The following is a 12,120-nucleotide window of genomic DNA, read 5'->3' as shown; positions in this document are numbered from 1 at the left end:
TACCTCACCTGCCGGAGACGCTCCGTCGAAACGCCGTGATTGGCGGCCGCCGCTGCATTATATCCCCGCTCAAAGTGCACAGGCGGTGAACCTGAACCGCGGTGGCCGTCGCTGCTGTTTATGCGCAGTAATAATGAATCGCGGGACGTACAGGGCGAATATATGGCAGCAGGTGCAGCGTCCGGCCATTACGGACGTGTTATCGTCACCGTGAACAGTCAGCGTGCGCGAAGCGTTTTCATTAACGAAAGTCATGTTTTATTATCATTCAGATGAACATGATGAAATTGATCATCGGCTTTGTTTCTTCACAATGTCAACCGCAGGTATGTGTTGCACCCAAACCGCGTGTTACCCAGAATCCTCCCTTCCTCTGGCCCCGTGCATGGCTGCCTGGACTGACCTCTTCATGCCATAACCACCGACTTTGAGCTAAAGCAATCATTTAAATCCAAAACCAGCCCGGCAGGAGCAGAACAAGGGGGATTATAAGCAAGAAAAAGGCTGGGCGGGGGTTATATTATACGTGACTACGGTGCTTTCTCCATGCTTTCTAGGAAAACCTCAGAGGTCAGAGGTCAAGAGGTTAGTGGATGACACAGGTCTTGTGGCTCTTGGTGATCTTCTCCAGTGGTTTCCCATCGTGAGCCTTCTGGACTGCCTCAATGACCTGAAAAACAGGTAAGTGTACGTGACCCTCTACTCCCAACACTCACAACCCATAATGCTCTGGGGCGAACTTACGTCTTCCTCAAAAGGAAATCCTTTGCACTCCAGCTTGGAGAAAACCAGCTGTTTGTTGATCTCGATCTCAAAACTTCCTGTATGGGGAAAAACCAAGACACCTGAGTGCTGAGGGACAGAGAGACTATGCTGAGGGACAGCGAGACTCCTGAATGCTGAGGGACAGCAAGACACCTAATTGCTGAGGGACTCATGAAAACTGACGAATAGAAAAATATTAGGTTGTCACATTTCATGTAAATGTCGTGTTTCTGGATTGTCAGGTTCCCGTCCAGCTCTCTGATTGGCTGAAAGGGATCCTGGGCGTCACGTGACCAGCCGCCGCCCGGATCACGTTGCTGAGGACCGAGAAGATGGAGAAGATGGGACGCACCTCTCCTCCCCTCGAAGCCCATGATCGTCGCCCCAGGAAAGCGGGCCGCGACGCCGCGCTTCAGCTCCTGGAAGCGCTTCTCGTAGCCTCATGTGCCGCTGCGCGCCGGGCGGAGAAACAAAGCGTCACTTCCGGGTCCGCCCAGTTACAACATTAATTTACATTAATTTATGTATCGTATACATTCTGATTTTATACTATATTAATTGCAGTTTTGCCTTCCAAATGCACACAATCTAAAGGTAAAAACAATTAATCAATAAATCAATAAAATTAATTACTTCCATAAAGTAATTAATTACTTTAGTTTGTACCAGTCTCTTGGATCTTACTTCAATAGAAAACTCCTGCCGGGTTAAATTCCGCCTTTTTATTTAAAATGAAAGGCACCTACCAGAATTCGACTGCTACCTGCACCGCCATCGCGTCTCTCGGTCGCTACTGAAGCTGCTCCTCCTCATCCTCACGGCGGCATCACCTGAGAAACAGGTCGGCGGTGCGGCAAGACGCCACGTCCTTTATCCGACCTGCGGGACCAGAACGCCAGACTCCGGCACGAAATGCCGATTCACGGCGAAGATACCTGCCATAGTGTCGCCAAGAAATATTTTGCAGAGTCATCCTCAACTGAATATGATTCCTCCCTCCAAGTAGGCGGGAGACGAATTTATCACAGTCAAATGGACCAGAAACAGGCTTTTTCTACCAAAAAAATGCTATCAGTGGAACTCTGCAGCACAGTGACACGGTGAAACGTGTCCTCTGGATTTAACCATCACCCTTGGTGAGCCGTGGACACCATGACAGGCGTCCGGGAAACAGTGTGTGGGGACGGTACCTTCATCACGGGGACCTCAGTGGCACCTTGCTGGGTCAGGATTTGAACCCACTACCTTCTGATTCTCAAAATAACCATGCCGGTGACTCGTGACCCCCCAATACAACCGTGCCGGGGACTCGTGACCTTCAAAATAACCATGCCGGTGACTCGTGACCTTCAAAATAATCGTGCCGGTGAATCGTGACCTTCAAAATAATCGTGCCAGTGACTCGTGACCTTCAAAATAATCGTGCTGGTGACTTGTGACCCCCAAAATAAACATACCAGTGACTTGTGACCCCAAAAAATAACCGTGCCAGTCACTTGTGACCCTCAAAATGATCATACTAGTGACTCATGACCCCCAAAATATTTGTACCAGTGATTCGTGACCCCCAAAATAACCGTACTAGTGACTCATGACATACAAAATAACCGTGCCAGTGATTCGTGACCCCCAAAACAACTGTGCCAGTGACTCGTTACCCACAAAATGATCATACTAGTGACTCGTGACCCTAAATTGGATCATACTACTGACTCGTGACCCCCAAAATCACTGTGCCAGTGACTCATGACTCCAAAATTTAACCGTGCCAGTGACTCGTGACCCCCAAAATCACCGTGCCAGTGACTCGTGACCCTCAAAAGGATTATACTAGTTACTCAACCCCAAAATTTAACCAATTCAGTGACTCGTGACTCAGGACCCCCAAAACAACCATACTAGTGATTTGTGACCCCCAAAATAACCGTACTAGTGACTCGTAACCCCTCGAAAAGTACGTGTACCAGTGATTCGTGACCCCCAAAATAACCATACTAGTGACTCGTGACCCCCAAAATAACTGTGCCAGTGACTTGTGGCTCTCAAAATGATCATACTAGTGACTTGTGACCCCCCAAAAAAACGTACTAGTGACTTGTGACCCCCAAAATAACCGTGCCATGACTTGTGACTCCCAAAATAACCGTACTAGTGACACGTGACCCCCAAAATAACTGCCAGTGACTCATGACCCCCAAAATAACCGTACTAGTGACTGGCGACCCCCAAAACAACCGTACTAGTGATTTGTGACCCTCAAAATCTTTGTAACAGTGACTCGTGACCCCCAAAATAACCGCAACTTATTACCATCAAAATGATCATACTAGTGACTTGTGACCCCAAAAATAAAGGTACTAGTGACTCATGACACACAAAATAACTGTGCCAGTGATTCGTGACCCCCACTGTCTTCGGAAGTGTTTAAAATATCAAACATGAGCATGTCAACACAAAAGAACACCACTTTTTAAAAAAAATGTTATTTACAAGAAAACCTGTCACTGAATGAGATGGTGGGATCACAGCAAGTCCATTCCTGGGTTCATTTGGGATTTATTTTTAATGTACTCGAGTGCCAAAACAGTAGGTAGTGCAAACCGGCATCAGAACAGCAAGTTGTGGGTTTTCCTTCTGGACTGAAATCCTGAACTCATCCAGAGTCTTGGAATGAAACACCGTCTTCAAGGTCTCCGTCTGTACCCCAGGACGACGGGCTTTCCTCCGCTGGCCTGTCTGTCATCCGTCAATGTCTCGTTTCACAAAAATAATATCGTGAGCACAGAGCGCTGGAAATGACCTACACGTTACGCGCTGGAATGTTTATCATGTTGCTGCAACCGACGCTACTGAAATGACCTTAAACTGTCAAATTTTGAAAATGTAACTATTTCCTAGTTTTTAGCTTTTGTTAGTTATGGATAAAACGTTAATATGAAATTTACATTTACAGCATTTATCAGGCGCCCTTATCCAGAGCGACTTACAATCAGTAGTGACAGGGACAGTCCCCCTGGAGCAACTTAGGGTTAAGTGTCTTGCTCAGGGACACGATGGTAGTAAGTGGGATTTGAACCTGGGTCTTTTGTTTCATAGGCGAGTGTGTTACCCACTAGGCTACTACCACCCTGAAATGTTATTCTAATAGTTCAAAAAAGAATAGATTTCTTGGAAACCATCTCGCGACCCCCACTTTGGGGGCAGTGGTGGCCTAGCGGTTAAGGAAGCGGCCCCGTAATCAGAAGGTTGCCGGTTCGAATCCCGATCCGCTAAGGTGCCACTGAGGTGCCACTGAGCAAAGCACCGTCCCCACACACTGCTCCCCGGGCGCTGGTCATGGCTGCCCACTGCTCACTCAGGGTGATGGGTTAAATGCAGAGGACAAATTTCACTGTGTGCACTGTGTGCTGTGCTGCTGTGTATCACATGTGACAATCACTTCACTTTAAACTTTAACTTTGGGAACCACTGCCCCGTATATAAATATATGAATTACAGCAGAATGAAACGCAGCTTGCTGATTTTCACCAACTTTTTTTATTATAAGTTGACAAGTCACCCCATGAAGAGTTCATCCCTGAGCAGGACTGGAATTAAACGCGCAACGTGATCCCTGCGGTGGCTTCACTCGCAGCACTGACATTGTAACTTACCAATTACAACAGATTACAGTCTGACAAGCATCTACGGGGACAGTAAAGCGTCTGCAGAGCTCCCTTTTACAGCCACACCTCGATAATAAATGGTGTGTTTATGAATAAAAATAAGTAAAGGATGAGATTTCCGGTTTCATGATACATTCACCACCCCTGATTTGAACGAGTATGAAATTATGACATACAGTGTGACAGTACAGTTAGCAGGTGACTGGGACCCCATCATCGAGCCAAGAGACCCCTTCTACCCTCTCTCTCTGCCTCAGGGAAGGGACGTCTGGGCTGCTCTCTTCATACTGTAACCTTTGACCTTTCAGTCACAGTAATCATTAAAGCCCAGAAAGCCCCGAGCAGAGGCAGCAGATCAGAGACTACAAGAGGAACCACAACAGCGCGGTCCCACCCCAGTACATGACATGCTTGTTGAAATAAGCCGATGTCGTTTGGACATGCTCTGGTATGGGACCACGCCTTAAAGGGCGCAATTCAGAGGTCGAAGGGCGAAGGGGTTACAGGATGACGCAGGGCGGCCGGCTCTTGGTGATTTTGTCCACCGCCTTTCCCTCGTGGGCCTTCTGGATGGCATCCATGACCTGTCGTTGGAGAAGAAAACATTAACATTAAAGCGTAAACCGCCACGTCAGCCGAGGAACAGCAACAATAATAATTTACTTACGTCGTCTTCGTAAGGGAAGCCGCTGGTTTCCAGCTTGGAAAAGACCAGCTGACCATTGATCTCAATCTCAAAGCTCCCTGTACGATAAAGCAGAAGCGTCCATTATACCCCCTGTAGCAGGTACCCGGGGGGGTTCGAACCCCACTTACCACCACCGTGTCCCTGACACTGAACAGAGTGTCCCCAGGGGGGACTGTCCCTGTCTCTGGATGAGGGCGCCTGGTAAATACTGTAAATGATTCGATTACGACGATTATCGATCGATTCGATCAATCGTTGAACTCTAACCTTTGACCGCTGTGCCGTATTTCCGCACGAAGCAGGAATGGAGGAAAAAGTCAGAGACCTGCAGCGCGAAATCATCGTTTTACACGCGGCTCTTTAGGCGTCCGTAGCCTCATATTTTCAGCGTACTTGTCACGTATGAACGCTTTGTATGTTGATAAGTCATATTTCTGAAAAGAGAAATATCACTGCGAGATGCGTACACGGCAGTGACGATAACCTGCACGATTAACTAATTGTAAGTACTGATTATATATGCTAATTATGATGAGATCAATATGTGATGCTTAATAACTGATGATGCTCTGCGTGTTCTTGAAGGCCATGTATCTCACGGTGGTAGAGTTCTGGGGAATGGAGCTGTCACTCAAATACCTTCTGGCTAATGAGGCGAAGCCCTGCCCACACGAGAGAACGTGCCAGAAGTCCAACCGAATAATCAGGCGGCATAAACGTAAAACGGGGCGGAGCGACTGAGAAGCCAGCAGCAAAACTGAAAAAGAGCGAAGATGCAAAAAAAAAAAAAGTATGTTGTCAAAATCCCAACATCGCAACCAAACATCGAATCGTGATGCATCGATATCGAGACACTGATAGTCGTAATTGAATCGAATCGTGAGACATGCATAGGTTTACAGGCAGCACTCCGACCCCCCCATCCACACGAGGCCAGGTGAGACTCCTCCCCCCTCCTCGGCCAAGTGAGACTCCTCCCCCCCTCTTCGTCACGGGACCAGGTGAGACCCCCCCCCCGCGACCAGGTGAGACACCCACCCTGCCTCCCCACGAAGCCCGTGACCTCCGCCTCAGGGAACTCGTCGGTCACCGTCCGCCGCAGCTCCTGATAGCGGGGCTCGTAGCCTCATCCGCCGCTGTGGGGACAAAAAGAGGATTATAGTCGGTCCAAGTCTACAAACCAAGTCCTACAGCATCAAACGCGCCACTGACGTCACACTGACGACACTTTAAAAAGCGCAGAATTATCACCAGTATTCGACTCTGACTTGGACTCCCATCGCTGTTCCGCAGTCGCTCCACTTCCTGGTTCTTCTGGTTCTTCTTCTGCGGCGGCGACCTCCGCGCAGAGCTCCGTGCTGCCGCCGGCGCCCCCTGCAGGACGGAGGCCGCTACCGCAGCTGCGCTTCACTCTTTGTGCACTAGGTGTCAGTAACCGGCAGGAAATCTCACTATTCACCACAAACCTTGTTATAGAATGTACAAACATGTTACTGTAATAAGTTTAAGTTTGAGTCTGTATTTCGCCTTGAAAACACATTCAAATGAACTGGAACGTCACCCCGCAAATTTTTATTTACAAAACATTGTGATAAAACCTTTTTCATGGTTTAAATAAAGTCAAAGACATTTCATGTTTAAAATAAAGTCAAAGACATTAATCCTCCACTGAAAGATTTTGTTTACTTGGAACGGTGTCTTTATTCAGTGTCATCTGCCCACACTCAACACCAAACCCCACTTACTGCCATAGTGTCCCTGAGCAAGACACTTAACCCTGAGTGTCTCCGGGGGGGACTGTCCCCATCACTACTGAATAAGGACATCTGGTAAATGCCAGAAATGCCCGGCGCTATGGGACTCATCCTTACCATTTAGAAACGAATCTGAATCTGAAAAGAGGAGGTCTGCTGTGAAGATCCGTGGTGGAAGGAGAACACGTCTGGCCTGGTCTGCTGTGAAGATCCGTGGTGCCAGGAGAACACGTCTGGCCTGGTCTGCTGTGAAGATCCGTGGTGGAAGGAGAACACGTCTGGCCTGGTCTGCTGTGAAGATCCGTGGTGGAAGGAGAACACGTCTGGCCTGGTCTGCTGTGAAGATCCGTGGTGGAAGGAGAAGACGTCTGGCCTGGTCTGCTGTGAAGATCCTTGGTGACAGGAGAACACGTCTGGCCTGGTCTGCTGTGAAGATCCGTGGTGGCAGGAGAACACGTCTGGCCTGGTCTGCTGTGAAGATCCTTGGTGACAGGAGAACACGTCTGGCCTGGTCTGCTGTGAAGATTTGTGGTGGAAGGAGAACACATCTGGCCTGGTCTGCTGTGAAGATCCATGGTGGCAGGAGAACACGTCTGGCCTGGTCTGCTGTGAAGATCCATGGTGGAAGGAGAACACGTCTGGCCTGGTCTGCTGTGAAGATCCGTGGTGGCAGGAGAAGACGTCTGGCCTGGTCTGCTGTGAAGATCCGTGGTGGCAGGAGAAGACGTCTGGCCTGGTCTGCTGTGAAGATTTGTGGTGGAAGGAGAACACATCTGGCCTGGTCTGCTGTGAAGATCCATGGTGGCAGGAGAACAAGTCTGGCCTGGTCTGCTGTGAAGATCCATGGTGGCAGGAGAACAAGTCTGGCCTGGTCTGCTGTGAAGATCCGTGGTGCCAGGAGAACATGGCTGGCCGGCTCTGCTGTGACAGACACTGTCCTGCTTCAGAGCGCTGACTTTACTGGTCGTATTTCATTTGATGAACCTTCTACTTCTGCTGGTGTGACATTTGAGCGTTTGGCCGACTCTTCTATCCAGAGCAACTTACATCAGTTCTTCTAAATCTCCATCACTTTTTACAAATAAAATATATTTGCAAGATGCCTTTACAGTATTTTCTAAGCAGGGAGGTTTTAATGTTGCTCAGATGTTGGAACATCTCGTGGAAGTTGACTCCACCACCTAGAGTCTTGATGGATGGTTTGCTGGTAGCTTGAGAGATGGAGGTGCAGAGTGAGGACTGGTGTGGAGAATCTGGGACGTGGAGCTCTGATGGATGACGGACTGGTGACGACTCGCGTTTTTGTGAAACGGCCCATGATGCATCAGCCTCGTTGTGATCGACTTCGCTTCACAGGGACGCTTTCAGACACTTTTACTCACTGCAGTGGGAGATGGTTTGGGGCTTAATGGACTTTTCATCTTCAGAAGACAAATGTGCATCGTGCCAAAGCACCAAACGAGGCTCCATCTGACTTGACGAGCTTCTGGTCATTAGTAACATGAAACAGTGGAAGGATGGAAGATGAAGTGACTGCATTATTGTGGTCACATGGTTTAACCCCAGCTGGACCTTCTACAGCATCATCCAGTGAGTAGATGTCCCCCACATGTGATTCAGCAGGACGGCAGCAGAAATATCATTTTAGAGAAATTACTTCAATTATTAACTGCTTTATTTTCCAAATCGACGCGGCAGATCAGCCGGTTTTAAGTGAACGTGAAGTGATTGTCATTGTGAGACACTGCAGCACAGCACACGGTGACACAGTGACACGTGTCCTCTGTATTTAACCATCACCCTTGGTGAGCAGTGGGCACCATGACAGCAGTGGGGAGCAGTGTGTGGGGACGGGACCTCAGTGGCACCTTGGTGGTTTGAACCTGTATCCAGAGCGACTTACAGTCAGTAGTTACAGGGACAGTCCCCTCCTGGAGACACTCAAGTGTCCTGCTGAGGGACACGATGGTAGTAAGTGGGGTTTGAACCTGGGTCTTCTGGTTTATAGGCGAGTGTGTTACCCACTAGGCTCCTACCAACCCATTACATTGTGTGTGTATGTGTGTGTGTGTGTGTGTGTGTGTGGTAAAATAGCCCCATTTGACGTCTGATGAGATGCAGGCGGCGGATGTTGGACTTTTGTGATTGGACACTCAGGGAATGGAAACTTGCAGTAGTTCTCTAATATGGACACACACACACACACACACACACACACACAGACCTCCTAGTTATTTGCTGAGGATTTCCAGATCATTTGATGCCGGACCGGTGGACAAGTTGACGGAACTTGACCCTGAAAGGTTAAAGCTTTGATCAGGGTCCCAAAGGCGAGCAGCAACCACCAAACTTTATTCTTCTCCAGCATTTCAAGCAGCCTGATCCTGCAGACTTGGACGTCTGAGGAAGTGCAGAAGGTCTCAGGTTCTGGAGAAGAGAAAACGGGAAAGTGATGCATCAGATCAAATTCTGACGAGGACGGAAGAAGCAATGAAATCGAGAAGATCCGGTTATCGCTGATAAATATTCAATACATACAGACACACACACACACACACACACACACACACACACACACATACACACTCACACACACATACACACATACTCACACACACACATACGCACACACACATACTCAAACATGCACACACACACACAGACACACAGACGCATACACACACATACATACACAGACACACACACACTCACACATGCACACACAGACACACACACACACACGCACACACACACACTCACGCACACACACATACACACACACACACACACACACACACATACACACATACTCACACACTCACACACACACATACGCACACACACACACACTCAAACATGCACACACACACACACACACACACACAGACACACAGACGCATACACACATACACACACAGACACACACATACTCAAACATGCACACACACACACACACACACACACACACACTCACACATGCACTCTGATCCTGAGTGTGCTGTATTATTTTTATTGTGCGTTTTATTGAGCTGAATTCTTTCTCTGCTCTCAGCCTCATGAATCCCAATAAGCAGCTGACAGCATCAAACAGAAAAGGCAACGTCCCGACGTCCCGACGTCCCGAGTGTGCTGTAGATGGTTATGGATGTTCATCGTCCAGGACAAGACGGACCGAATCATGTGCAGATGTGCAGCTTTTTTGTTGAGAGCGTGTATCTGTTTAAATCTGGGACATAATATTTGGTCTGAATAATCAGAAAGTAAAATCTAAAATCCGTTCCAGAGGTGTAAGTGGTCTGGATCACCTGGTCCTCTCCGTCCTTCCATCTGGCCCCACATCTGCATGTGTGCGGTTAACAGCGTTCTACAGCTCCAGTAAAACCGCGGAGACATGCTCCAGATACCGCGCCGCTGCTCACGCCTCCAATAACGTCCGTAACCGGGTTTTTACATCGCCAGGACTGGTTTCTTCACGAGCTTGTTAGAGGTCGTAAGTCGGACATGATTGGCCGAGCTTCTGCCTCCGTCTGGCGACGTAGCAGCAACATTAAAAAAACGTTGTTTGCTGTGTGGGAAATGTCAGCAGAAGGTGACTTCACCAAACAACCAGCAGCAGAGATGGAGATCCAGGGCAGTGGTGGCCTAGCGGTTAAGGAAGCGGCCCCGTAATCAGAAGGTTGCCCCTGATGAAGGTCCCGTCCCCACATGCTGCTCCACGGGCGCCTGTCATGGCTGCCCACTGTCACCAAGGGTGATGGGTTAAATGCAGAGGACACATTTCACTGTGTGCTCCGTGTGATGTGCTGCTGTGTATCACATGTGACAATCACGTCACTTTATCAGGTGGTCCCACCAAGTTCCTGTCAGGGTTGTAGGTGTCAGCAGCTACTGACTATCACTGCTCACTCAGGTTGATGGTTAAATGCAGAGTGTCACCGTGTGCTGTACTGCAGTTACAATCACTTCACTTTCAGTGGGCAGCCTGACAGGTGCCTGGGGAGCAGTGTGTGGGGACAGGACCTTCATCAAGGGGACCTCAGTGGGCACCATGAAGCACCCGATGAGCAGTGTGTGGGGACAGGACCTTCATCAAGGGGACCTCAGTGGGCAGCCTGACAGGTGCCTGGGGAGCAGTGTGTGGGGACAGGACCTTCATCAAGGGGACCTCAGTGGGCACCATGAAGCACCCGATGAGCAGTGTGTGGGACGCTACCTTCATCAAGGGGACCTCAGTGGGCACCCTGACAGGTGCCTGGGGAGCAGTGTGTGGGGACAGGACCTTCATCAAGGGGACCTCAGTGGGCACCCTGACAGGTACCTGTGGAGCAGTGTGTGTGGGGACCTCAGTGGCACCTCGGTGGGTCAGGATTCGAACTGGCAACCTTCTAATTTCAATCTGAAGCATAGTTAAAATCCCATAGGACACATTTACAGTTAATAAACCAGGTAGAACAGAACACATTATAATAGTAATAATAGTAAACCCAACATCTCAAATCTAGTCCCCCTGGGGACACTCGGGGTTCAGTGTCCTGCTCAGAGACCATGAACCTGGTTAACCGCCAGGCCACGACCAGCTCACCATTCTATTACATGCAGAGGATGTAATGCGGAGGACAAATTTCACTGTGTGCACCGTGTGCTGTGCTGCTGTGTATCACAAGTGACAATCACTTCACTTTAACAGGAAGTCATTGTGGACATGAAAATAAAAATAAATGAAACGAATATGAATGCAGCTGCCACTATCATTGTCCTTATTATGGAAGACGGGAAATGTGCACGTTGGATCAAACCACTGGCAGGTTCTGCTTCTCATGAACCAGCCGAGGTTCTGGGGCAGGAACCTGGTTTGCATGAGACACGCTGAGGGGGTCTGGTTCCTCCGTTTCCATCTCTTTGAACCCTCATGATGTCCATATTGTCAGAAACACTGCGTGCATAAAACAAAGCAAAGCGCTCCGGTCTCCTCGCTCTCCCAGGGCTTGGCTGGACCCTGCAGTCGGGCGTCGTATATCAGAACACACACGGCACACTCGCAAGGCTGCGGGTTCGAATCCCACAGTGACGATGGAGCATCCGTGGACAAAGTGAGCCAAGGTGTAGACCAAGAAGTTCTGGACCTGGCGTGTGACCTTGGGGACCAGAATGACATTAAATTCCTGCTGAAAAGGGACAATGGGTGTGGGGGGGTGGAGATGTGCTGCAGACATCTGGTAGACCAACCAACCTCCAGGTTTAGTCCTCA

General features: G+C 49.1%; 1 protein-coding gene and 1 pseudogene across 1 annotated transcript; both read right to left on the bottom strand.

The window, feature by feature from the left end:
- Window positions 1-235: 235 nt before the first annotated feature.
- On the bottom strand, window positions 236-1,635 carry LOC114793698 (migration and invasion enhancer 1-like; annotated as a pseudogene).
- A 2,648-nt stretch (window positions 1,636-4,283) lies between these two features.
- On the bottom strand, window positions 4,284-6,455 carry LOC114793697 (migration and invasion enhancer 1-like). The gene is made up of 4 exons (XM_028985796.1): window positions 6,370-6,455; window positions 6,157-6,254; window positions 5,098-5,174; window positions 4,284-5,014 (listed from the first exon to the last, which is right to left on the bottom strand). The coding sequence occupies exons 1-4, from the start codon at window positions 6,396-6,398 to the stop codon at window positions 4,931-4,933; spliced, it is 288 nt and encodes a 95-aa protein (XP_028841629.1). The 5' UTR covers window positions 6,399-6,455; the 3' UTR covers window positions 4,284-4,930.
- Between the last annotated feature and the right edge of the window lie 5,665 nt (window positions 6,456-12,120).

Source organism: Denticeps clupeoides, chromosome 7, assembly GCF_900700375.1.
Source record: "Denticeps clupeoides chromosome 7, fDenClu1.1, whole genome shotgun sequence".
In the NCBI taxonomy this organism is placed as follows: Eukaryota; Metazoa; Chordata; class Actinopteri; order Clupeiformes; family Denticipitidae; genus Denticeps; species Denticeps clupeoides.
The sequence above is the reverse complement of the archived record's forward strand: the minus strand, read 5'-3'. Positions and strand labels throughout refer to the sequence as shown.